Source organism: Tasmannia lanceolata, unplaced genomic scaffold, assembly GCF_043159265.1.
Source record: "Tasmannia lanceolata isolate RefF3 unplaced genomic scaffold, GAP_Taslan_0.1 ptg000012l, whole genome shotgun sequence".
NCBI lineage: Eukaryota > Viridiplantae > Streptophyta > Magnoliopsida > Canellales > Winteraceae > Tasmannia > Tasmannia lanceolata.
Window position 1 is genome coordinate 26,250,645 of NW_027518689.1, and position 27,164 is coordinate 26,277,808.

Consider the following 27,164-nt stretch of genomic DNA (forward strand, 5'->3'; position numbering starts at 1 on the left):
TTTTGACGTTCCCTGGGTCTTACGGTGAGGAAGAAGAAAGAAAAAGAGCTTAAGAAATGGTGGGAAAATGAATGAAAGTGAGGGTATATTTGTCATTAAACTGATACTCTCTCACCTCACAGCCCTTTTTTAATAATTTTTAAATATCTACCCTTTATTAACAATTTAGCATAATATTTGCATTTTTTTAATCATTTGCCCAAAAGAAAATTAAAAGAAAAAAGGAAAGAATTCAAAAAATTGTTGTTCGGTTGATGAGAGAGTTCTCCAAATATCTACCAAAAAAAGGTTCTCGAAATAGCCTGGCGTTTGAGCACAGTTGAAGAGGCCACCGAGAAATCTAAAAGTTGATTTCTACAATCTAGATCTTGTAGAATGATGAGAGGAGTTGAAGAGGAGGGACCATTGATCTCGACAAGAGGCGACAACATTCTCTGAAGTTCGAGCTCTCCAACCGTGCGGCCTTCCACAGCAACCGTACCACTAGCATTTGGGAACCCATTTATGTTTAGAGTAGGCTACTTCTTCCACATCTTCTCAGAATTTCCAATACCAAAGAAGTTGTATTTCGCCTGAAAGAAGTCGTGTTAGGGTGTTTGATTTTGGCAATACCATGGCTGAAATCTAGAATCAGTGATGACGCATGGAGGACGAGATTGATTTCTGCTGCAAGAAAGCCTTGACACATGCAAGAAGCCCTTTCTCTGCTACAAGAAGCCATGTGGTTTTCTAAGTTTTCTCCTCCTGGAGATGATGGTGCCACTGGAGAGAGAGAGAGAGAGAGAGAGAGAGAGAGAGAGAGAGAGAGAGAGAGAGAGACCATGTGTGGGTTTCTGATCTCCTCTCGTGGATGATGGTGATGATGGGTAGAGAGAGAGAGAGGCGATTAGAAAACGCGCCACGAAAGAAGGCGTGGATTCCTGACCGATTTGGCATTTTCCGTAGCCAGGAGAAGGAAAGATGAGGGCGGAAAGTGAGTTAACACGTCAGCCCAAACGGATTACACTGAGACTGTTTCGTTAAGTAAGTTGGGCAACAGAACGACCAAATTTTGGTCTTTTAGGAAAAAAGTCACGCTTTCCTTTTCTCATTGAAGTAAGCACAACAGAATGGAGCCTTAGTGAAATTTGTTGTGGTGTTCGCTAGGGGTGTAAACGGATCGAATTCGAATCGGATATGGCTATATCCGAATTCGATTACAGTATACATTATCCGAATTCAGATTCAGATTCGAATTAGACGGATATTTAATATCTATTACCAAATTTGTATCCGTCGGATATTGTTCGAATTCGGATATTATCCGTATCCGTTTATCCGGTAAATTCGAACATTTTATTGAAGCACTTTATCTTTCTTCTTCTTACTCCTCAAATGAATTTTCCAAACCCTAAAACCATACCTCTACCTTCTCTTCACAAACTTAACTCTCAAACCCTAAAATATATGAGATCCTCTTCTTCTTTTTAAAACAAAGGCAGAGAGAGAGAGAGAGAGAGAGATGGATGATGGTGTTGGTAGTAGTCTTTAGGTTTTTGTTTTTGTTTTTTTTATTTTTTTTTGTATATGATGGAATTGGTTTGAGCTATTTTGAACAGGGGCAGTGGGAGTGCTGATTGTGGAAGATGAAGATAAATGGGGATAGCGATGGGATTGGGTTAGAGATGGAGGTGTCTGGCGGTGATGGAGGTGGCTGTGAGAAGGTGGAGAGGGGCAGCGGTGGATTTTGGTAGGGTTGGAGGCACCAAGGAATGCTGAAGATAGTGTCTCAGCTTTCTCCTTTCTCCTCTCTCTTGCTTCTCCTTGCAATCCTTAGAAGTCCCTTCTTTTAATTGCATTTTGGGTTTTTACATAACCCTAAGTTGAAAAATTGATCTGAGCCATCCATTTACCATCAATGACCTAGATGGCGTTTTTGCATTAGAATTTTCTAGAAACTGTGACATCTTTCAATCACCGTCATCCATTTGTCTTTTTCATCCTACAGCCCACATTTGTTGCTTTATAAAGAAGCCATGTCAAACTCCAAGAATGCCCTTAAAATGAGAGATTACTTCATTTCCTACCCAAAACACTTTTTGTTTTTGTTTTTTTTTTTCTAAAAAGAAAATTCACTTTTCTTTTAGAAACAAAAGATAGTGTGTCATTACTAAAATTAAATATTAATGATATTATTAATAATAAATAAAAAGGATTTACTTCTCCTATTCGGATGTTAAACGGATCGGATGTACCATTTACCAGATTCGCATCCGCTAAGAGCCGGATATCTCATAAACGGATTCGGATAATATCCGCTTGAAACGGATCTGGATAATATTCGCTTTAAACGGATACGAATGCGGACGGTAATCAAATTTTCGAATATCCATTTACACCCCTAGTGTTCGTAGAAGCAAAAGGAGTCTGGCATAGTAGTGGCAGCGAAAACAATGGTAGATGCCTACAGGGCAACAACACTAGACTCCCACCTAGCGTTGGCAGTAGGGAGGCTGCTGTTTTTTTCCTCTCTAACAAACATGTATAAAAACCCGATGCACCAAAAGCGTAGGCAGGGCAAGGACAAAGAGTTGGATAAATAAAGTGTCACGTGAATAGGAGTGAAGGGGAAGGTGGTGATGTACAACACCTATCTGATAATGAATACACACTAATACCTCATATTAAATTCGGCCACTGACAATATTAATTATTAGAGCCCCAACTGTATATATACCATGAAAACAACTTGGGTAAAAAACAGTGATAAAAGACTTAAGGGCTAGGAACATAACAGAGAACATGACTTTGGAATCTTGGAGAGCAGAGATTGGAAGAAAATGATCCTGTAGATGAACCCGACTAGTGTCAGGATTAGACTGAGTCAATTTGAGCCGGATAGATCCTTTCACCTTCTTCATGAAAATTTTCTAAAGGATTCATCAGCAGACCCCAATTAGTTTGGGACAAAGGCGTAGTTGAGTTGAGTTGAGTTGAGTAACTGTATATATGCCATGAGGAGCACATTTTTTTAAGGATTAGGTCTATCATATTTTATATTTGGAAAAAGATATGAGAATATAATATACACATATTTTATATTTGGAATAAGATATGAGAATATATGTATTTAATTAAAATTACTTAGAAACTAGGCATGGCCAAAATTGTGGAAAAGTTATTCTAATTCATGGATTGTTTATTCTAATTCACATCAAGGATTTGAGAATCTGTGTTTTGTTATTTTTCAAATACTATGGAACAAATTGATAATTTATAACCGATTTTGTAAATATTAATATTTTAGGCTACTTATATTGGCAGTACCATGCTGCCTTGTCTTTTATCTTCTAACCCAATCTCAAAGGCCAATCAAGTAGTACTAATATGTCACCAACTCCGATTTTGGTATAAGATGATGCTATTCCCGGATTCTCAAAGGTTATTATAATTCCCAAAAAGCTCTCAAAAGCCAAATTTAAAAAGAAAAGACAAGGCAAGTATCAATTATAAACATGTATTTTATTCAATATTGGAGATAATAAACCCCAATATTGTTTTATTTCTAAAGTTGTTGGAGATTGTTTTTAATTAATATGATTTTAATTTCTAACTCCATGATTATTATTTTTTAGATATTAACATTGTTAATATATGATTTATATAATCATTTTTGGAAAGAATTTTCAAAAAATATTTTTATTTCTTTTATAAAATAAAGGATTATATGATGATGGATATACCTTAATAATTGATTTCTATCATTTTTTTATGGATGAATGATCGCATGTACATATGATGCACAAATTTTAAATTTTCTATATTTATTTTAATTTGTAGAATTATTTCCACAATTTTTTTTTTTTTTTTGCTTCGCAATTCTCTTCTCTTCTTTTAGGAAAATGTGCCCCCCCTATAGTGCTTGAATTAAAACCTAGTTTCTCGAGTCTTTGTTTTTGTTTGATATAATCATAGATGGATCAGACTCGAATTAGATTCTAAGTTAGAGAAGAAAGAGGAGGAAGAGACAATTTTTTCGTTTAGAGGCTTGTGGAGAGCAACTGAATTGGGCTCATGATTATTTTGTTCCATTCAAAGGAATAAATTTTATGAGACTATTTTGAAGAGTTTTTCTTACATGTTATATTGAGATTTTATATAATCCTCAGTCTTATGCAAAATTTCACAAATAGGTATTGCGATTTTCTCATATTTTTATCTAAAACACATAAAAATCATAAATTGAAGGTCCCCTGTGTAAAAATTGAGTAGGATTGGTTGATGTTACAATTTTTAGTAGGGATTTGTGCAGGAGTCCCCACTTTGCTTTATTTGTGAAAACAGTCTTCTAGCCTGGAGTCTTCGCCTTTTAGTGAATTTTGCAAATCAGGACATGCCATCAATTTATGACCAAAATGCCCTCGATAGATTTTCTTTAAATTTTTTTTTTTTTTTAACCCCTAAACGAGCAAAATTGTGCTTACCCATGAAAACATGAAAATAACCTTGTAAAAAGACCAAAATACTGGTAAAGCTCAGTGATATGTTTTGATACGGCGTGTCCCACCAACTCAATTCAAACCCATGCATCTTATTGGGCCCACTGTTTCACACGGCATATTTTGCTCTGATGGGTAGGTCCTACGATCTGCACCAGTGCCAATGTATACGTGGGGCCCACAGTTTCACACATCGTGTTTTGCTTTGATGGGTGGGCCCAGTTTCTTACAACATGCCAAAGAATGATAGTATATAAAAATGATATTCCCACACCCTTATTCAAAACATGGGTATTTTAGTCATTTTACAAGTTATTTTTGTCTTTACGGACATTTGGGTCTTTTCAACGAGCCCAAAAAAAAAATTCTAAGCAATCCAACAGGGGTGCAACTCGGGCGGGTCGGGTTCAGGTTGATGCCAACCCTAACGCGACCCGAGCAACCGTTTGGTTAACCCGAGCCCGACCCGACCCGAGTTCCAACCCGACTTCAACCCGACCCAACCCGACTTCAACCAGAGATTTTTAGCTTAAAAAAATAAACAAATAATAAAAAAGTCAGGTTGCCCAAGCCCTCAACCCGAACCCAACTTGGGTTGAGAAAACCCAACCTGAACCCGAACCCAACCCGAGTGGAAGCCAACCCAACCCGGCAATTTTCTCGGGTTGAACCCGACGGGTTCGGGTTGGGCCCGCCCGAGTTGTACCCCTTAATCCAACTAGAGCTTAATTCTCTACTCCCTCCCCGCACGTGCCATATCCCAAAAATACCTACGCGCTTTACTTCAAAGCACTTCTAGTTCTTACCATATAAAACAATGGCATAGTTGTAATTTCATTACCATTCCCTCCCCTGAAAAAAAAAAAGGGGAGATGATATTTTCACCCCCTTTGCAGTACGCATTCGCCCCCCCTGATAACGTTAACAGTGGGCAACTTTAATGTTTTTTACTTCAAATCACGTTAAAGGTGGAGTGAATGCGTATGCAGGGGGGGTGAAAATATTAACGCCCAAAAAAATAAAAAAACTAACTTTTTGATTCCTTTTCTTTTTCTTTCCACTCTTTTTATAAGCTTGTGAACCAAAACAGAGAGAGAGAGAGAAGAAGAAAAAAAAGCCTGAGAATTTCTCTCTTTTTTCCCTCACAATCTCTCTCTCATTATTTAAACTCTCTCGAAATCCCCAAATCTCCGATTTATCGGGCTACGAATCTGTATCCCGTTTCGCCGACAAACAAACCCTCCGTTTCGAAACTCCCGTTCGATGCCCTTTAAAAACCCTAACTCTTTCCTCCTCTTTAAAAACCCTAACTTTAAAATCTCTATCTCTTATAAAAGAATTCCCTCATCAGATTATGAATCCTTCAGAAGGATTAAACGATGATTTTTTAGAGCAATTCCTCGCCATGCCTTCTTACTCCGGCACCGAGCCGGTAACCGAGACTAATTTGGCGGGAACTTCATCGATGGTCTTGCAACTTGGATCCTCCGGCGAGGGTTCCGGCCAGGTCGCCGGAGGTGGTTTTCAGGGAGCGGTTTATCCGTTAGGGTTGAGTTTGGAGCAAGGGCATGGTGGTTTTTTAAAACCGGAAGAGGTTTCGGGTAGTGGTAAGCGGTTTCGCGATGATGTGGAGGGGAAAGCTTCTGGAAAGATTGTAAGTGGGATTCTTAAATGTCTTTTTTGGCTAGGTTTTTGTGACTTTTCCTTTTCTTTTTTTTCTTTTTTTGGGTGCTAGTTTTAGCCGTTGGGCTTAAATTTCTGAGTTTATTAAAGCCGGAGAAATTCAGGTAGAAAATGACATATATGCCCCTGGGTTTTCTCGGAAGGACAGGCATGTCCCTTTCTTTGTTTTTCTTTTTTGGTTTTTTCTGTTTTTCAGCTACAGTGAAATTTCTGAGTTTAAAATTAAGGGAAAAATACACTTAGGGGTTAAGTTGAATGTGGTTTCTGACATATTCAACTTAACCCTTAATGTTTAAAAAGTTACAAGTAGACTCCTGTGGTTTCAATTTGTGTAAGGTAGACCCTTCAATTGACGTTTTGTGTCCACATGTTGGAGGGTTAGGATGATACTATGGAGCTCATATTTACCCTATCTATGTCAAGGGCCCAGGATTATGAACACTTTGGATCATCCAAACAATGTGGGCCCACTGTATTTTTTTTGTAGTGGGCCCAAACCCCATACCTGAATCCAAAACTACCAAACCCAGAGTGGGCCCATATTGTTTGGATGATCTAAAGCGTTCATTTGATGGGCCATGACATGGATAGAGTGTGCCCAAAAATTCAGCTGCATACGATCATCCTAATCCTTCAATCTGTGGGTCTACCTTACACAAATTGAAACCACAGGAGTCTACATGTAACTTTTTAAATATTAGGGGTTAAGTTGAATGTGCTGAAAATTACTTGGGGGCTCTAAGTGTATTTTTCACTAAAATTAAAACTGGGGAATTCCAGGTACCAAATGACATCTATGCCCCTGGGTTTTCTCATAAGGGCATGCATATCCTTTTTTCCTGTTTTTCAGCTAGTGTTATAGACTTAAATTTCTGAGTTTAAAGCTGGAGAATTTCAGGAAGCGTTTATTCCGTACGCTTGTCCAAATCTGAAATATAGGCTGAGCATTTTGTAAAATGACATTGGAGTCCTTTACTGTTTTATACTTTTTTTTATTATATTTCAAGTAGGGGAAGGGGAAATGTGTCATTTGAGAACAATCCAAGGGCATATCTGTTATTCTGCGTTGTCACCTTTATTATTAGTGAAATGATATCAATTTTTAGGAAAAGACAAAATATCATTTCATTTTGTTGTTTTTTTTTTAAATAATGAATTTCTACGGATAAAAGAGATGGGTGGAAATGGCCAAAATAAGTAGGTGGAAATTTCTTCTTTTTTCTTAAGCAGGAAAGAGAGGCGATGAATTTGACGAGTTTATTTCCGGGTTTTGGACACGTACAGCCTCACTCAGTACGGCCTAATACTCCTCAGGTATTTACACTCCCTTGTTTTGGTAATGACACTCCCTTTCCTAACTGAACATAAGATTCTTATTATAAAAGTATAAATAAATAGCTGAGAATTTCCCTGTTTTGTTATTTTTTCTTCATAGGGAGAAATTTGCCATCGCAAAGAGGGGACTTTCTTTCTTTTTTAATTGTAGAATTAATATAGGCTACTGATATTGGCACTACCGTGTTTTAATAATTGCACAAACTCAGCTTTTCTTTTCATTTTTGGGAACTGTGATAACATTTGACAGCTGTCAGAAAGTCATAAAAGACAAGTTGAGTTACTGGAAGAATTATTAAAACATGGAGTGCCAATTATAAGAAGGAAGAGGAAAACTTGTGCTGTTTTAACAGGGCGTAGGAGTATTTCTGATATGTAAAAATAATAAAAGACTAGTTGAGTTATTGCTATGATAAAAAATGGTAGTGTCAATAATAAAATAGAAGAGAAAAACTTGCGCTATTTCGACAGGGGTAGGGGTATTTCTGGTATTTTTGTTAAAAAGAAGGAGTGTTTGCTAACCTAAAGAAAAGCTATTTACGTACATCAGCCTTGGGGTGTGGGCCCGAAACTGCCACGCATAAAAATGTGCACTAAGGGTCATTGCCGTACACGCGCGGATATGGCTAAGTTTGATACGGGACACACTTTTGCAAATGATAGACATTAGGGTGATGATATTTTCACCCCCTGAAGTACTTGCACACCCCCTTATAACGTGATTTGAAATAAAGTTGCCCACTTTTCACGTCAAATCAGGTTATAAGGGGGTGTGCATGTAATGCAGAGGGGGGGGGTGAAAATATCATCTCCCTAGAAATTAACTTGGACATCTAGGGCCCACTGCTTCGTGTACGGACGTGGCACGTGATCCTGTCCGTTAATCAAATCTGGTATCTCCAATTGGTGCCAATTCATCATAGAGGATCTCATTTGGGTTACTCCAATAAAACTGTAGCAGTAGATTCTTGTGTAAGTGAGGGGAGCTCTATGAATAAGCCATTTGGTTTTAGGGGAAAAAAATTATTACAGGGTTTAGTAGGTTTGCAATTTTCCTTGAAAGCAGGGAAAATTTTCAATCTGGGGCCTGTTTGGTACAGCTTAAAATGCTCATAAGACAATTTTTTTTTTTTTGAAAATTTTGATTGAAGTTACAATTTTTTCTCGTTAGACGAATTTTAATGCCGTGGCGATTTTCTGCTGTTTGTTATAGGTCCGGTCGGAGGTAAATTGTTAACGGGAATTTTGTTGGAGAAACTTGAATTTTAATAGAAAATGTCATAATTTGCTTGTGGAAACAGTGGTAAAATTATTCCAAATTTTTTTTGAACCTCTCTTATTCATGGAAAATGATTTAACCAAATTTTGAAAAATTCATTTTTCATTAAAACAACTTTCCAATAAAAGTTTTCCTTGCATCCAAACAGTCTTGATCGTCCAATGCAGGGACGACATTTGCTGATGTTGAGTTAAATATTAAGCGCGCGATAAAGACAAACTCGTCTGACATGAAAAGGTTTAGACACTGCATTAGGATCTGCATACCAACCACATTGTGTCTAAATTAATTTTGGGTAAGACTAATCTATCATTTTCAGCAAAATTTTCACCTGTGGTAGAAATTTAGTTGGAAACAGCTTGAAAATTATGGTGCATCAGTACGGGTACAAATGTCGGAACCTGACACGGGTTTCGAGTGGTCGGATTCGGCAAATCTCAAAAAAAAAAGATTTGTGGATTTGCTAAAATATTTTAATTAATTCTGAAATTTTAATTATATAGAAAATAATTAATTTTTTTTAATTATATGTAATAAAATTAAAAATTATAGTACGTTCAGTAAATATAATGTTTATTTTAATATAAAAATATTAAAAACTTTATTAGGATGGATAAAACTTAAAACATGCAATAATTGTAAGATTGTGGTAGCAATCTTCAGAAAAGAACAATTAAGAGGGACCTTGAAGTGTCTCTGTCAATCCTAAAGTATTGGATTTCGATACGTGTCCGACACGGATTCTTCGCCTATTCAGATGAATCCATGTAACTTGAAAATCATCACCACCCTCTATGAAATTCTTAGTTTTAAACTGATTTAATTGTGGTTTTTTATTTTTTTCCCCAGAGTTTCCATGGCCAATCGACAGCAGGCACAGTTGGGGTCCCGCACCCACCTTCCATTCGTCCGAGAGTGCGAGCAAGACGAGGGCAAGCTACTGATCCTCACAGCATTGCTGAGCGGGTAAGCTGACTTATCTATGCACACTCACTCTTTAGTGTATACTTTACAGTGAAGATGTTAAAAATTCACCCGTGAAGATGTTAATGGGCTTTAATGGATATTGCCCACAAAATAAGTTGAATTACAAAAAGTTGTTAGTGGATTTATAGTCATCAATGAGCAGGGATTTGGTTAGTTAATAAACTAACTAGCAAACCCTGTTTAGTAGCTCTTAGACTACATGAATTAGTGGCCTGTCCATATCTCCTCCGGCAACATTTCGTGTGCTGGAACCTTTAATCTGCTCCAGTCCAATATGAACGGACCGCATATTGACTAGGAAATTCCAACAGAATAATCAGGGGCCTGAAAATGGATAGTTGAAACAAAAATGGCCAAGAATAAATATTGAATGAACAGTGTGCATTGGTATCTCTATGTCACGATTTGAGCAATGGCCCAGCTCATGGTGGGTTCCACTAGATGGGGGATGGACTACTAATTCTGGTAGTTTGAGGCTACCTTCCTTTTATCCACAAACTAATTGCTATTACTAAACTGCTCACCTTATTATTCATAAGACTCATACAACCATCTTTGCATATTTTGCTTTTTTCTTTATTTTAAAAAATAGATACCACTATGAAATTTCTTTAATAAAAATGAGGATTACAAATGCAATTTAAAGGGGAGTTCCCTTTAAAGGGAAGAGGTGCTAGAAGCATCCAATTTGGCTACGTTATCTGCCAAATCGGTGGTACTTCTAGGAATAAGAAAAAAAGAGAACCCTCCATACAAACACATATCTTTAAACTCTTCAATGATATTGCCTAGTCTCCATTGACCATCATTGATTCCTTTATCCCACTTCAAAGTGCTAGAAGAGTCGCTTTCCGCTTTCAAACTGCCCCCCCCCCCCCCCCCCGCCATCTGGTTCATGAAGATGGTCAAACCCCAATAGAATGTGCGGACCTCGGTTATGGTGTAATTCGTGAAGCCAATAGGGCCTGTGAAAGAATAGATGATGCCATCCAAATTGTTCCTAAAAATGCCTACAATACCTGCCAAGCCTGGGACTGGGTTGCCAAGTGAGCAAATGCCAACATTGAGTTTGATGACTTTCCTAGGAGAGGGTTTCCATGTCACTACTACCTTTACTTTGGAAGTGTTGCCCCTCAAAATTGTGTCCCAATTCATTATGGTGATGTCAACCAAGTAGCCCGAGAAAGATTGATGTTGAATAGCACAAGAAACCACAGTGAATCTTATTTTCTTTACCATGAAATATAGAGTGGTGCATTTGCCATCAAAGATACTATAATTCCTCTCCATCCAAATAATCTATATGACACCAAAATGAGTAAGATGCCATAAAGTTAGACCGAGAGAAGCAATACTTGTTGCCCTACAACTTCAAAGCAAATCTCGTATCGAATTTGGAAAAATCCAATTAATCCCATATCACACAGGAGCCTGATCCCAGATGAAGGAAGCCAGGAAGCCGTTCTGCACTGAATGAAACAATGTGATATGGATTCCTCATTCGATGAGCAAAGGTAGCATATGTTAGCCAAGTGGAAGTGTCGATCTTTGAGCCTATCTTGAGTGTTGATTCCAATGTTTCAAAATGTGGATGGGGTCAAAACACGGTCTAAGAAAATCCTAGTCGACTTGGCACAGCGCAGTCGAGTACTCGGTTGACGCGGTCATAACTCGGAGAGTCTTTTTATTGACTCTATAGGGCAAAACGCGGAACACGGCGGGAAAATGTGGAAGGCGGCCAAGTGAAAAGGGAGTCGACTCGGGGAAGTCCACGATGACGCAGGGGAGTTTTAAACTATTGTTGATTATGTTGTCCATTATCGTCCACCAAAAAGCGTGAACTCTCGATGGAACAAGGGGTATCTTCTAAGAAGAAACTAACTTGCACTATTAGCTTTATCCTGTAAGCTCCGATAAAAGACTACCTTGCACTATTAGAAGAGATCATAAGATCATGGCTGTTATGAAAAACCAGCAATCAGTCTTTTTAGTCATAGAGTACAAAACTCATACTTTAAGGGGTGCACATTTGGGTAGTTTTAGCCTGAGCAAGTTGAATTTCTGTAAATCAATCAACAAGTCCATGTATGATACTGATGAGTTAATTCTTATTCAGTTTCATAAGACTGACTACAAAACTACAATATTTTAAAATCTTGGGATTTTTTATAGATACATTGGAAAGCCCTGGCACATTCACAATTTATTGCTATGTTTTCAGTGTTATATTCTGACAGTTTACTGGCTTTTGTTCGATGAATGTAGCTACGTAGAGAAAGAATTGCCGAAAGGATGAAAGCTTTGCAAGAACTAGTTCCTAGTTCCAACAAGGTCACTACCTCTACACCATAGCTATTTTACTCTATGCAATGTTGGTTATTTTCTGCACTTAACAAAATATGATCTACAATTAATGTTAGTTTTTTCCTTTTTTGATTTAGGCTCCGTTCCTTTCGATGTAAAAACGTACGTAAAATTTGTTTTATGTTCTTTTTTACAACATAAAACAAATTTTACATCCATTTTTACGTCCGAAGGAACGGAGCCTTAATCTTTTTAACTTTATTTTGAAAGGTATGGAAACAATTTCCATTTCTGCCAAAGTTAGGTAAATTCATAATTTTCCTTTCTAATAATGTGTAATGTTTTCCACCAATGAATAATAATTGTTTTGAAACCCCCTCACCTATAAGATAAAATGCGAAGACTACCACCCTTTCTTATAATAGAACAAAAGAATAAACATAAATTTGCAAGGTTTCTTGTAGTGAATAAATCTATAAAAAAAAGACAAAAAAGAAAGTGATCAAGGAACAAATCGTATTGAAGCCAAAACGACTATCACAATAACTTAGTCCATTCCTCAAATAATCTGACCTGGTTAGCCATCATATCACTGCCAGTGTTGACAACTTTGTTTGCATGGGAATCCAAAGTTATCCTAGACTGGGTTGGCAACTCCTTTTAGTCAATTTTACATAGATATGCTTAATACATGCTAATTCATGCATACTAATAGTTGTGTTTATGTTTGCTTTATCTATAAGATGTTTTTGCATATTATTTCATGTTTGTAGTGATACGTGTTAATGAACTACAACAATTACTTAATTTAATATTAATGAACTAATGATCGTTGACAAGATGGTTTGCTACTCACACCACGAGACCAACCTTGTATAGTGGGGCGAGGATGGTCACACGTAGATGATAGGCTGCCATGATTCCTCTGAAGATTAGAATGAACATATGTTTGTTAATATGCCAAGATGGGATGTCGGAGATGAGACAAACACCTGAGTCGATGAGGACTTTTCCAATGTTGTGAAATTAGGTGACACCTAATTCAAGATTGCTTTAGGCTTTCTAAAATTACGCCACAATGTGTTATCATAGTGGACGTGTTATAGACCATTGCCTATATGTACAAGATTGATCATTATTCTTCTTAATGTGCGAGAAGCTTGTCTTGTTGAGGACTTGTGCCCTTAGCAACCCTTCACTTTGTTAAGAAGTTGTTTAGTGATCGCTACTTTGGTATATGCTTAATTGTTGTTGTGATTTACTTTGTTGGATAAGGTATTGCTGAGAAAGTAGCTAAACTAATACAAAATCAAGTGTGCTTTAAAAAGATTTCCATGATATTATATTATGAACTTTGTGGTCTAATCATCAATGTGGATCCTTGATTGTGATCCTATGGTCATGATGCGGTCATGGTGTGCACTTATGTTCTCTTATCCACTGGTGGTGTCGAGCGTTTTTTGGAGAAGTACAAACTATTTTCTAAATATATTTATTTAAAAAGAGAATTTTGTGAAATGATTATTTACTCGATAAATTGAAAAATGCATGGAGTAAATTGAGACTCTGGGGTACTAGCTCACGTGCGATTGGAGTTGATTCATTTTGATCCATATATATCATATGGGTCTAAAACAGGATAGATGGATTTTGGAATGCTGTTGTACTAGTTAGATGGAGATTTTGTTTAGTGCCCTCGGTATTGCGAAGATGCTCGATCCCGAAGGTCTCAGTATGTGAGATCAGAGTTAGATGCTTAATTGGGAGCCTATTAGTGTTCGGTTAGATGCTTAATTGGGAGCTTATTAGTGCTTAGCTAGATGCTTAATTAGGAGCTTATTGGAGTATAGTTTGTGCCATCGATTTAGTTGCTTTTAGTGAAAAACAAATGGATATTTTATATATAATAGATAATGGCATTATTGTGAATATACTGAATATTAAACACATTTGTTCTCTAATGACATCCTTATAATTATTGAAAAGAGGAAGAATTGCTTTATAATCCCTTAAGTGTAGAGATTTTAGGGGTATACTTCTCATTGTGAAAATCTCAGGAAACCCTAGAGTTTGTTTATGGATATACTTCTAGAGTTTCACTTTTGTAACTAGCGAAAAATATAATCTCTTCCCTAAGCTTCCATAAGTATCTAGCTTCGATCATGGTCGTCCATCTTCATTTGGCCTGAGATCTGATGGGTGTATCGCTATGAACGCACTGGTAGTCCAAGCACAAAATTTCTCAGTGAATCTATCATCTTCCACTTGGTTAAATTATGGACAATCTATGTGATTGCGCACCTATTTTGAAGATCCAGTGAGAAAATTTTAAAACTACGCTTCTGCCAAAAGATCAGATTGCCTTGTCAAAAGCCAGTTCGGCCTGATTACACTTGATAAAGTCCGGTGTAAAAGCATCCATTTTGAGAGGATCTCAAACAGTGGCATACAATCCTTGTATGTTTTCTCTAGACCATCCATCAGGTCCTGAGAAAGTACCCATAGAAAATATATGGATCTAGATGCCTTCTTTCGTTATCTCTCTCATTGTAAGTTGAATTCTTGACCCCATGGATTTCAACAGAGTTTTGCACTGCAACACAACCATGGGAAGACATTGCATACAAACACGACTCCTAATGCTAAATGACCACAGGAAGAAACCCAGGACCAAAGCATGCCATGAAAGAAGCACACTAGGTTTGTATGGTTGTTTCTCCCCAAATACTCTTTGAGATGGAGGTGAAATTCAACAACAAAATCTAGTTCTTTTTATACTTCTAACAAGATGTGAGTTTCTTAGTTAATGGCTAATTTAAAAATGCTCTCGAACACTAGCCAAAAAAAAGAAGTATTCTGCTCATTTGGAAGATTGATAAGAAACGAATGATGATGCCACTATAGAGAAACCTTGACATTGAACCTAAGGGTATGGTCTAAGAAACCCATGTGCACTCAGTATGGAGATCTTTTGTGAAAATGATTTGGGAAATGAAAGGTCTTACCGTTAGATTGGCTTTAGTTAGAAAGGAATTTTGCGGGATGTTGTCCACCTCACCAGACATGCAATTATTGCATGGGAGACATCCAAGGGAGCTAGAGGAGGGGGAGCAATGCTATTTTGGCAACCAAACGGTCCTTCATAGGTCACAAGACAGAAAATGGTGGAAGGATAGTTAGGATAGTTGAAGAATGCTCTAGTGGTGCCTTTTGAGGTAATAATTTATGATACTAATGTTCGGGAGGAAATTGAACCGGCACTCGGCTAGAGCATATTTGTGCTTAGTGTATAAAAAGTGAGAACTGGGCCATTCTTTTCAAGATTCTACATGGATTTAAACATTGACACATACGGAAGATGGAGATGGGGGTATCTGTTCAATACTGTAAGATAATGAAACCTGCATAAGATTAAACAATAGAATATGTACAAAATATTACCTCTTTCAGGTTTTTATTTCTTTGTTTTTTTGTCTATTATCATAATCACTTTGAGTTTATGAGGGATCCGTATTTTACGTTTCAGATACTGTCATCCAAGTTTAGAACATACAAAGACACTAAAACATTCTAATTAGGAAGATAGCCCTTCCATCGAGGACTAGGTCTCTATTCTCACCTGCTCTTTTCTAGTATGATATGAAGCCTCCCAGCTCTCTTCACCTAGGTATACATGAACTAACAGTAAAGAGGGTGTCACACCAACAGAAAAAGAATAAGGTTCAGTTATTCTTGTGAAGAAAAAAACACTTAATAGCCACGGCCCTATGCCACTATGGAGTCTGATGATGACTCAGTAGGATATTCATAATACCCCACGAGCACACCTTTATTTACTCATTATATCAAGAGCATTTTCATTTTTCTATACGGTGTTTCCTGCAATCATTCCTAGAACCTATGGTAAAAAGCATATGTATTCCTTTATGCTCATTAGTACATTGAAATTTACTTGTGCAGACAGATAGAGCAGCCATGCTTGATGAAATTGTGGAGTATGTGAAGTTCCTGAGGCTCCAAGTCAAGGTAAATTGTTGTTCCTCTTGGAATTGAATAAAGAGTTTTGGCATAGCCTTTTTTGGATAATGCAGTGTTCAAAAACTCCTTGACTCGACAAGGAACTCCCCCGAGTCGACTCCTTTTTGCCTTGGCCGCGTTCCGCATTGCACCACATCCGCATTCCCCGTTTTGCCCTACATAGTCATTAAACTCCTTCGACTCTCCCAAGTTATGACCGCGTCAACCTCGTCAACCGCATTCTTGGCCGCGTCCGCGTTGAGTCGACAAGGATTTTTCCTGGCCGCGTTCCGCGTCAAATCCGCATTTTTAAACACTGGGATAATGTAATGGTACCGGGTCATTTTCTGAAATTTGTCTAATGCATTAGAACTCATTTTAATTTTAGCTGTAGCCATTTCTGTACTTGAAATGGGAAGATGAACTGATTTCATCATTTAGGTAGTATGTATATTTACAAATCTTTTGTGTGTTTTCCAAAAACTTTTTCTGTGACTACTCTTTAATTTATCCATAAATCCTATTTAAAAATTTCTATCAAAGCTTCTGACAAAAAAATAAATTTATTTTCATGAACAACCCTTCACCAAATTCATACCAACCTACTACCAACTCATACCAAACCACCCACTTCGTTGCCTACCTTGTCCCTACTTCCATGCTAACCCTTATTGAACCTGGCATATTGAAATAACTTTACATGAAATAAGAGTATCAGTCAAAGGAAACCATGCCAATTGTACAAGAGGGCTAATTTTATTTTCGATTGAATGGTAGGCTTCTGATCAACAAAATTCTACCAAAGTTGTTGCATCCTGTTTTAGGGTGGGTGCAACTCGTTTTTCATCCCCCATCAAGTCCATCAACATTCGAGAAGTTACAGTATATAATTGTTGATCTCCTTGGATGATTTCTAGAAAGAGTTGCAGTATACAAGGTGTTTGCAACTTGAATTTTGAGGCTCTAAGTTGCTGCATGAAATGGAGTTTTTGCTACTTTGATATAGGGGCATGGGAGTTCGGGTTATTGCCTTGATGTCTTCCATAATTTCTCAATATTTGTATTAAGTTACATACCTTATTGAATCAACAGGTTCTCAGCATGAGCAGACTGGGTGGAGCTGGTGCGGTGGCGCGGCTTGTAGCTGACATCCCACTGCAGTCCGTTGAGGTAATTATTTATGGAGAAACTATATGATGAATGGGCGTATAAACAAGTAAAGCTAGTACGATAAAAGTACCACCCTTGATATTTAATCCAACAGCAGCTCCTCAAAGAGTGAGCTGCTGTTGGATCAAATATCAAGGATGGGATGATGAACACATGTTTATATGCCCACTCATCGTATAATTTCTCTTATTTATGTAGGATACATGTTTCTGAATCTATGACTACTGTCAATAATCTATTCAATGCTTGCCTTTACTTTCCTTTGGGGATGAGTCCTTATGCCTTGAAATTGATAAATCCATTGAGAGATTGGATTTCCAAATATAAAGCTCTGAAACTTCACAACACCATTATTGCTATCAGTTGCAAACTGGATAGCTGGCTTGTATGTTCTTTTGTATGTTCTTATGCTTGCAGTATAGGTAGCACAGATTGCTTATATCTCTTTGTTTAAATTAAGCTTTGCAAATTTGTAAAGACGTTTGGCATGCATACATGTAAACTATTATCATCTGTATCTGTGTATGCATTGATGTTTGTTCGTTGTATTTATGTCTCTCAAGTATGCACAAGTACTTCACAGCATAGTTACAAATTTCTCTCAATAATTGAAAATTTCATCAAAAAAATTCACATTTTCAAATTAAATTCAAAGTTTCCAATTGAGCCCGAAATTTATCAAATTATGTGAATTTTACAAATCATTCATCAATTTCTCATTATTATTTCAAATGTAGCAAGAAATTCGACATTTTTGAAAAAGACATTGTATTGATAATTCAACTCACGTCCTAATCTAACAAACAATAGTCTGTTTGGTTGCGATTGGAATAATGCATCTCTGGGAAGGAACATAAATGGTCATTTTCCCCTTCCCCATGTGCTTAGTGTTCATCCCACTTTCCTTGTTTGCTAGGAATTTTCCTAATAATAGCCTTTTGGGTTTCTTCCCAAATCAAGAGGAAAGGGAAAGTATGTAGGATTTTTACTTGTACTTTGTTTTTACTTGGAAAATGATGTCATTTTATTTTCCTTCTGCTGCTACTTAACGTGCATCCAAACCGACCCATACAGTTAACCGTTCTTCCATGACTTTTGTTGTGTTGTAGTAGTTAACAATCCTTCCATGGATTTTGTTTTGTCATCTTTTGGAAAATAAGTATATATGTATAGTTGATACGCATGTCTGTATATAAAGAAGGATTTCCCTTGCTGAATTATTCCTGAATCAGAACTTTGTAATATCCTTCATAGTGAGCACAGGATGTATGCTGTCTGTTTTTCTTCTTCATTTCTTGTAATTTTTTGAAACTAAGGGGGAGGCAAGTGAGGGTGGAAGCAACCTGCATGCGTGGGAGAAGTGGTCGACCGATGGTACTGAACGTCAAGTAGCAAAGCTCATGGAAGAAGATGTGGGTGCCGCTATGCAGTTCCTCCAATCAAAAGCCCTCTGCATGATGCCCATCTCTCTCGCCTCCGCCATTTACCAAACTCACCAACCCGACGTTCCCACACTCATCAAGCCTGAACCCAATGCCCCTTCATAAAATTAGAACAAAAATACGTGTTTGCACGTGCCCACAACGACTCCTACACGCTCAGGCCCGACATAACCATCCTTCGACAGTGATAGTTTCTAACCCTCCCTAGTTGCTATCAAAGTCAGAGGCCATATTTTGTATTTTGTTTTGTTCTTTTTGGTCTTTTCTTTTCTTTTGTTTATCATTTTGTCAAACATGGTGTAATGTCATGCCTGAAAAAAATACAGATATTCCTCTTATGATTCTATGTTTGAGTGTGTGAAGAGGAGAATTGTCAAAGCTTTTGCTGGCTCATCCTTTTTTTGTGAGTGGGGGTAGTGGTGGATTACCTAAACACTTTTTGTTGGTGGGGGGCTGTTTTTTTGTATTTTAGATAGTGGGCGAGGGGACCTTCTAAAAGGGTTGGATGAGTATATAAATACATCATCATATAGTAATAGATATGATTCAGGGAAAGGGAAGAGGATATTGAAATGGATGATATGGTTGGCTGTATTAAAAAGTGATATTGGAGAGAGAGGTGTAGTCAAGAAAGATTTTATTAGGTACCTGTTTTTGGTGAGTGGGGGTATTTTTAACTTCCTTTTAAAAATAAGTCCACTTGCATCATGAGAGAGAGAGAGAGAGAGAGAGAGAGAGATGGGGCCCATTGTCGTTGTCAATCCAACCCAGATGAGAAAAGGGTGTTTGCTCATAATTTCCAAATTTGTAGCTACTTGTGACTTTGTGAGGGTCTTCCTAATAGCCCTTCCTGACAAGCCAACAATACATTGATGGCAATATTATATTGGACTAAAATAGCCTCATCTCTTTTTAAAATGACCAACATAGCATTTTTAATGTTTTCCTTTACACAATGTCATTGAGATTTATGAAAGGGTAAAATCATTTCTTTTTTGAAAATATTCCCAAAAAGTCACTAAATGTTATACCAAACTTCCGTTGACAAAAATGCCCTCAATCATTTCTAAAATCATGAATCTTAGCTTAAAAAAAATTAGCATGAATTCTCATACTAAAATAATTGCTCTTCTCCTAAATAGTATCTGTGGTGTGTGTATCTCCAAGATTTCATCTAGTGTAGATCTCTATCATGGTTTAAAATTTCGGTTTCGGTAACTGTTTCGGACCCCACCAAAAACTGAAATTCCGAAATTTAGAGCAGAAATTTTGTTACACTTTTTTAAAAAATAAATAATGTCATTAAATCGAACTTTCGGACCGAAATTACCAAAATTACCGAAATTTGGTAAATGGCGAAAAATTGAATTTCAGAAAATTTTGGCCCCCCCCCCCCACCGAAATTTTTCGATTTCGGTCGAAATTTTAAACCATGATCTCCATTAGGCAAAACCACTTGGAAAAATGTGGTATGGGGATAGCAAGCCTGGGTTTATTTCATCATCAGGATAGTCTTGTTCTGACCATTGGTTCTTGGTAACTAAACCAAAATTGGTGAACAATGGATAAGATACTTCCAAGATAAAATTATCCAAGCAGGAGAACCAATCCCAATAACAGATTATCTAAGGATGTCTATCTCCATGGTGAACGGCCCCATTGTGTTTGGGACCGAAACTGAAATTTGCCGAAATCCCAAATTTTACTAAATTTCTGCCAAAATTTCTGCCGAAATTTTGGCAATTTTGGCTGAAATTTTGGTTTCGGCCAAGGTCGAAACCGAAATTTAAATCCGTAGTTGTAATCCCTATTATATAACATATGTTTTAAGTGTTGTGGGGTCAATTTTGACTACAAGGGCTACTCACCATAGGTAAGGGAAGCGGGGTTTATTCTATCCTTGAGATTTGCTATCTGCTGCTCTCATCAACGTTTATTCTTCGATAAAATATTACAAAAAGAAAATTGGTGAAAGATGCAAAAACAGACAAGATAGTTTCATGATAAACTCAAGTAGAGGATAGACAACACTAGAACAGTTTATCCAAGAATTTCTATCCCAGAATTTAGAAAATGAGACCTGTACGAAGTAACTCCCCTTTCAAGGAGAGGACCTTAACAGCCCTTCATATTACATTTGTCCAATGCTACATAAATAACATTTTTTTTATGACAAGAATAGCCTTATTTATTTTTTTTAATAAAATGACAAGCATACCATATGGGTATGTGCGGCAACATTAGGGCGGCCTTTTCCGACAATCTTGAAATATGTCTTCATAGCAGATTAACATGAAACGCCAATGCTGATTTAAATTTGAAATTAGCATTTAAATTTGAAATGGGTGTTCAACTTAGCTTAAAAAAAAAAAAAAAAAACAGGGTGCGATTATACCAGTACAAATGCAGTGGATCCCATCAGAACTCTGAATTAAGCGTGCTTGGGCCTATGGACACTAAAAATGAAAAGGGCAGAACAGAACCACAAAAGGTGGCAAAATTTTCATTTACATTCCAAATTGCAAAGTTACATAGCTTCCACCCAAGTATTGCTTTTTCATTCTAGTAATATGAGAGGGAGAATTGAAATTTTTGAAGATTCAAAACCCAAATTAAAATGAATTTAATACTGATGATGGTCTAATGATTCTAGGAAACTGATATTGAGATTCCCGTGTTTAGTTTGTACTACACTTTGGGCTCTTACAATTCTCAAAATATATTCAAATGGTGAAAATATCACCTCCTCGTTATCAAGTCTGATAATCACTGGGATATGTTCAATTCATGAATCCTTTATCTTTCACCTCCATCCATGCAAGGATCATTTCCTAAACAACTACCATCAGCATTCAGAAATAGAAACTGTTAATCTTCTGATAGCTGTGGTGAGGGCTTAAAATATCAGTTACTAAGAATATCACAAAAGGATTGAAACATGTCCCATGCTTACCGGAGAACTTGAAAACCAGTCTTTAAATTCGAGTCAAGAAAGATATCAGCCATCCAGTTCAGGCAATACATGAAAGTTAGAACTCGAAAAAGTAATAATAAATTAACCTTTACCTAAAATAATGAAGGCGGAAAACCTCAAGGCACTCATCAACCATGAATTACAAGTAGCGCTCCAGACATATGTCCCGAAACGTCTGAATCTTGCATTATTGGAGGTTTAACATCATTAAATTTAGCAGGCGTCTAGGTCGCGGCATGGGGGAGGCTTTAGGCTCCCCTAGCAAAGTGGTATTTCCACCAGCCAGACCACTTCTTATATGATTAGGATTCTGAATCTTGCTTGCGTCGTTAGATACCAATTTGAATACTCTTCAGTTTCTTTTCCTCCGCACAAACCAGATAGTGGCAGTCGAGAATAAGTTCCATAAAATCCTACCTCTAGAGGTCCGTTGAAAATAATTCCACAACTCAAAATGTCCTAGGATGTGGCCCAAAGAACACACCTGACACCGAAGATACCAAAGATGAAGACCCAAAGGGAGCGAGTGAAACTGCAATGCAGAGAAGGTGATCAACAGATTCCGCATTGGCTAGGCAAAGACCACAATGATTTACTATAACCTTATGCCTAGCCTATGGCACAAGTGATCTATCATGAGACTTTTATCAAGGAAAGCCATCCAGCAAAAGACTGTGACTCTCAATGGGGCTTTAATCTTCCAAACGTATCCAAGGTGTTGAGAGAAAGAGTTTGAGAAGAAAGAAAATGAGTAGAGGAGAATAGGAGATCTCCCCCTCACTCGTGTATTTATATTAAGAGATCATGTAGTACAAAGTTTATTATGCCCTTAGGCATATTACACACTCTAACACTCCCCCTCAAGCTGGAATGTATATATCATACATTCCTAGCTTGTTACAAATATCACTCAATTTAGCCTTGATTAATGACTTTGTAAACATATCAGCCAACTGATCCACTGAACAAGTAAACACAATGCATATCTCTCCCTTCTAGATTCTGTGACAGATAAAATGACAGTCTACCTCAATGTGTTTTGTGTGCTCATGGAAGACCGGATTGGTAGCAATGTGCATCGAAGCCTTGTTATCACAGTACAACTGTGAAAGAGAAGATGGAACAATACCAATCTCAGATAAAAGTGACCGCAACCAAATAAGTTTAGTACTTGTGTGTACCATTGCTCTGTATTCTGCTTTTGCACTGGACTTGGCTATTACATCTTGCTTCTTGCTTCTCCATGACACTAGATTACCTCCTACAAAGGTACAATACCCAGTAGTTGATCTCCTATCTGCTAGAGATCCAGCCCAATCCGCATCATTGAAACCTTCAATTTTCATATGACCATGCCTTTTAAACAATAGACCCTTTGTTGGGGCACCTTTCAGGTACTTGAGAATTTGGACTACTGCAGCCCAGTGAGAGGTAAGTGGAGAGCTCATGTACTGATTGACTACCCCTACAGCATATGATATGTCTGGGGGAGTAATCGTAAGATATATGAGCCTACCAACCAGTCTTCTATATCTACTAGGGTCTTCCAAGTTCCAACAAGTCACCTTCTTCTGGAACAAGCTCCACATTAGGATCCATGGGTACAGATGCTGACTTGACCCCAAGGTTGCCTATCTCTTCTAGTAAATCCAAAACATACTTCCTTTGCGATAGAGAAAGGCTGCTAGAAGAGCGTGCTACCTCTATACCAAGAAAGTACCTGAGACGGCCCAAATCCTTAGTAGAAAATTCTGTCTACAAGATCTTCAACTGTTGTATACCTTTTGAATTACTACCTGTGATGATGATGTCATCAACATACACGATCAACAAAATGCAGCCAGCTGAGGAGTGATGACTAAAGACTGAGTGGTCTACGGCGCATTGTTTCATGCCAAAACGCATGACTGCCTCACTGAACCTCCCAAACCATGTGCGTGGAGATTGCTTGAGGCCATAAAGTGATCTCCACAGGTGACACACAGAGGAGGACATCTCCCCATGAGCAACATACCCTGGAGGTTGCTCCATATACACCTCCTCAGTGAGATCGCCATGAAGAAATGCATTCTTCACATCCAACTGATGCAGAGCCCAACCATGACTCACGGCCAGAGAAAGTAATACACGAACAGATGGAATCTTCGCAACGGGAGAGAACGTCTCGGTATAATCAACACCGAAAGTTTGAGTATACCCTTTCGCAACCAATCGCGTCCTTTAAGCGCTCAAAATAACATCGGGCAAATATTTAATGGAGAATACCTATCTACATCTAACAGGGCGAGCACCAAATGGTAGAGGAACTAGATCCCAAGTCTCATTGATGTGAAGAGCTCCCATTTCCATGTCCATGGCCTCACACCAGCCAGGATGTGCAAGAACCTCAACCGCAGACTGCGGTAAAGATATAGAAGACAAAGAAGACACAAAACTTTTGAAGGCAGAGGTGAGATTATCATAGGAAACAAAATGAAATATGATGTGCAATAGAGTGAGAACGTGTGCACGAAACAATAGAAGAATCAGAAACCTCAACCGAGGAAGTGAGAGATGATACTTGAGAACTGGAGACTGGGATCACCGTCTGAGAAGAGGATGGATTGAGAGGAGGTGGCGTGGGACCATCGTTGTGCCGCTGTCTTTGATAGTGCTTTGTAGTGGCTGGATGAAGTGGCGGCGCCGAAGGTGTCATAGATGGAGGAGCCAAAACTAGTGGAGTTGCGAAGACAGATGGTGACACAGGTGGGATCACAACGAATCCGGTAGAACCGGGAGAGGAAGTGAGACCTCTGAGTCTAGAAGGGAAGTGTAGGGCTCTGATACCTGATAGAAGAATGGCTCGGACTCAAAATATGTAACATCAGCGGACACAAACCAGCGACGGAGGCGAGGACTATAGAAACAATATCCCTTCTCCATACGAGAGTGATGCAGGAGCATCCCCTTTGTCAATATCTACATCAGCCCTTATAGCTCACTAGTCTAGGACTTTTCATTTGTCTTAGCTTAGCAGTGGTAGTTCATATATTTTCATGTCATTTTACATTAGTTTGGGTAGTTTAGAGGCATTTTATTTTCATTGGGGGTATTTTAGATCTTTTATGTTGTGTTAGGGGCTGCCTATATAAAGCCTCTTCTCTCTCATTTGTAGGAACCTTTTGATGATTTGAAATTTGTGAGAGAAATTTTCTCTTGTATCTCTTTTGTCTTTCTTGGAAAATTGGAATTGTAAGCTATTGATTGTAGCTTTTTTTCAATTTCTCTCATCATTTCATCCCCTGTTTCTTGTTTCAGTGGTATATTGCCACTATACCACTGCCACTTTCCACATATGCTTGTTTTGATATGGACTGTTACCCGTCCTGACCGCCAAATTTGCATGGATGATCCATTCTTGATGAGATGCATGGGGCAGACTGACTGACTTATATGGAAAACTACTCTCCCTGAGAGTGGATCATCTATATTTTTGACCCCGGCGGAGTCATTATACTACGAGGCTGATAGGAACTCAAGGTCGAGTTCTTTCAAGAAGGGGAGTTTGATGCAGGAGCATCCCCTTTGTCATTATCTACATCAGCCCTTGTAGCTCATTAGTCTAGGACTTTTCATTTGTCTTAGCTTAGTAGTGGTAGTTCGTATATTTCCATGTCATTTTACATTAGTATGGGTAGTTTAGAGGCATTTTATTTTCATTAGGGGTATTTTAGACCTTTTATGTTGTGTTAGGGGCTGCCTATATAAAGCCTCTTCTCTCTCATTTGTAGGAACCCTATGATGATTTGAAATTTTCTCTTGTATCTCTTTTGAGTTTTGTCTTTCTTGGAAAATTTGAATTGTAAGCTATTGATTGTAGCTTTTTTTTCAATTTCTCCCATCATTTCATCCCTTGTTTCATGCAAGGGTCATTGCCACGATTCCGCGCTTGTTCCGATCTCGTGTGTCCCCACGCTCGAAGTAAGATCCCATATCTTCTCCAAAAAAATTTAAAAAAAATTATAGATCCGATTTGATTTGTGCTTCTTCCGATTGTGCGCTCTACGTCAGAGAATACCCCATGAACACAGCGTTCGGAGCGAGGATCTCCTTTCCCTTCAATGCCTTAGCCAATCCCTGTTGAACTTAGGATCTCCTTCACTCTCATCTGCCATATGGTGAAACTGCCCTTTCCGTCGAACTTGTCGATGTTGAACTGGGTAGAAATCGATTTTACCGTCATCTCAAATTACTCCGCACTTCCGCTGAAGCGCTCCACCTCGAACGAGAATCTTTCTTGGATAATCTTTCTACCCTTCGACGATCACTCTAACCTTGATCCGATCATAACACCCATGATCACTCCACCCGGCCTCGACGATCGCTTTAACCTGAGCTCTAATACCACTCGTTGAGAAAATTCGCCGGGCAAATCCAATCCGACTGTATGTAAATGGAAAAGTAAAATAAGAAGCAAGCCACAAGATGAACATCGAGATTTTATGTGGTTCGGCCAAGCCTGAATCCACAGGCGAGAAACACGATCTTCCACTATGAGAAAAACAATATACAAGGATTACAATGGATTAAACCCAAACCCACAAACCTACCAAGATCATACAAGAGAGTAAACTGAGAAAATCCCAAGAGAAAAAACCAAGGAGAAAACACCCTTTCTCCCTCTCTATTTCTCTCTCCTCTCTTTCTCTCTCCCCCTCTCTCGTTTGCCGCTAGAAGACTCACCCCCAACCTTCTCGCAGCCGCCCCACTCTTTGTTTGTGTGATACAACACATCTTTTATCCTTAGGTTTCTTAAAACATAAAAATCTGATTTCTATTCTTGTCTTCCTAGAAGATTGGGAAATAAGGCAACTTTCCCAAAAAATTCAACCTCCCAAATTTGAAGGAAATCATCCACCAAAGTTGATGTAAATCATCCACCAAGGTTCTTACACCATACAAGATATTTCGATTCAAGATTGTCTTCGGCCTGACTATTTTATTTGAGAAAATATATAGTGATCTATATGACATGCCTACATGGGTCCTAGGATAGAATAAATTAGTTTATATTCTGTGGAATCATCTCTCTAATTGTTCGTATGGATACGAGTCTTAGATTGGCTTGGGTAGGAGTTTCAGAGGAAGTGGTAAAGTGGGGTTTCTATAAATAACATGCAAGTAGCTTTTTTTGAAATTAGTGAAGAAATGTATTCCAGAAAGTATGATTATGCGCACAAAGGAGGACTGACCCTTCACTCAAAGTGGGCTGAGAAGCCGATCTTCCCTCTAAGAAGACCAATCACGTTGAGAACTGATTTGGGTTCGTAACAATCTATAAGAAAATCAAACAGTGTTATCATAAATTTTTAGAATTACAGTCATTTACAGCATAAACCTAAACAACGGACAGTATCCCTCCCAAAAACCAAACAATTGGAAAACACGAGTATCCATCACCAAGTCCAGTGAATAAACAAAAAAAAAAACATTACCAAAATTTCTAAACATAATCA

General features: G+C 38.0%; 1 protein-coding gene across 2 annotated transcripts; it reads left to right on the top strand.

Annotated features, from left to right (window-relative positions):
- The first annotated feature begins 5,548 nt into the window (after positions 1-5,548).
- Positions 5,549-19,057, top strand: LOC143887762 (transcription factor UNE12-like). Of its 2 annotated transcripts, none has more exons than XM_077391936.1 (7): positions 5,549-6,132; positions 7,389-7,475; positions 9,625-9,741; positions 12,028-12,093; positions 16,027-16,092; positions 17,176-17,253; positions 18,570-19,057. In XM_077391936.1, exons 1-7 carry the CDS (start codon positions 5,833-5,835, stop codon positions 18,798-18,800), a joined length of 945 nt encoding a protein of 314 aa, XP_077248051.1. In that variant the 5' UTR covers positions 5,549-5,832; the 3' UTR covers positions 18,801-19,057. The 2 variants fall into 2 exon arrangements, with proteins under 2 accessions (XP_077248051.1, XP_077248052.1); XM_077391937.1 differs by having other exon boundaries at positions 5,550-6,132; positions 7,392-7,475.
- Positions 19,058-27,164: the final 8,107 nt, after the last annotated feature.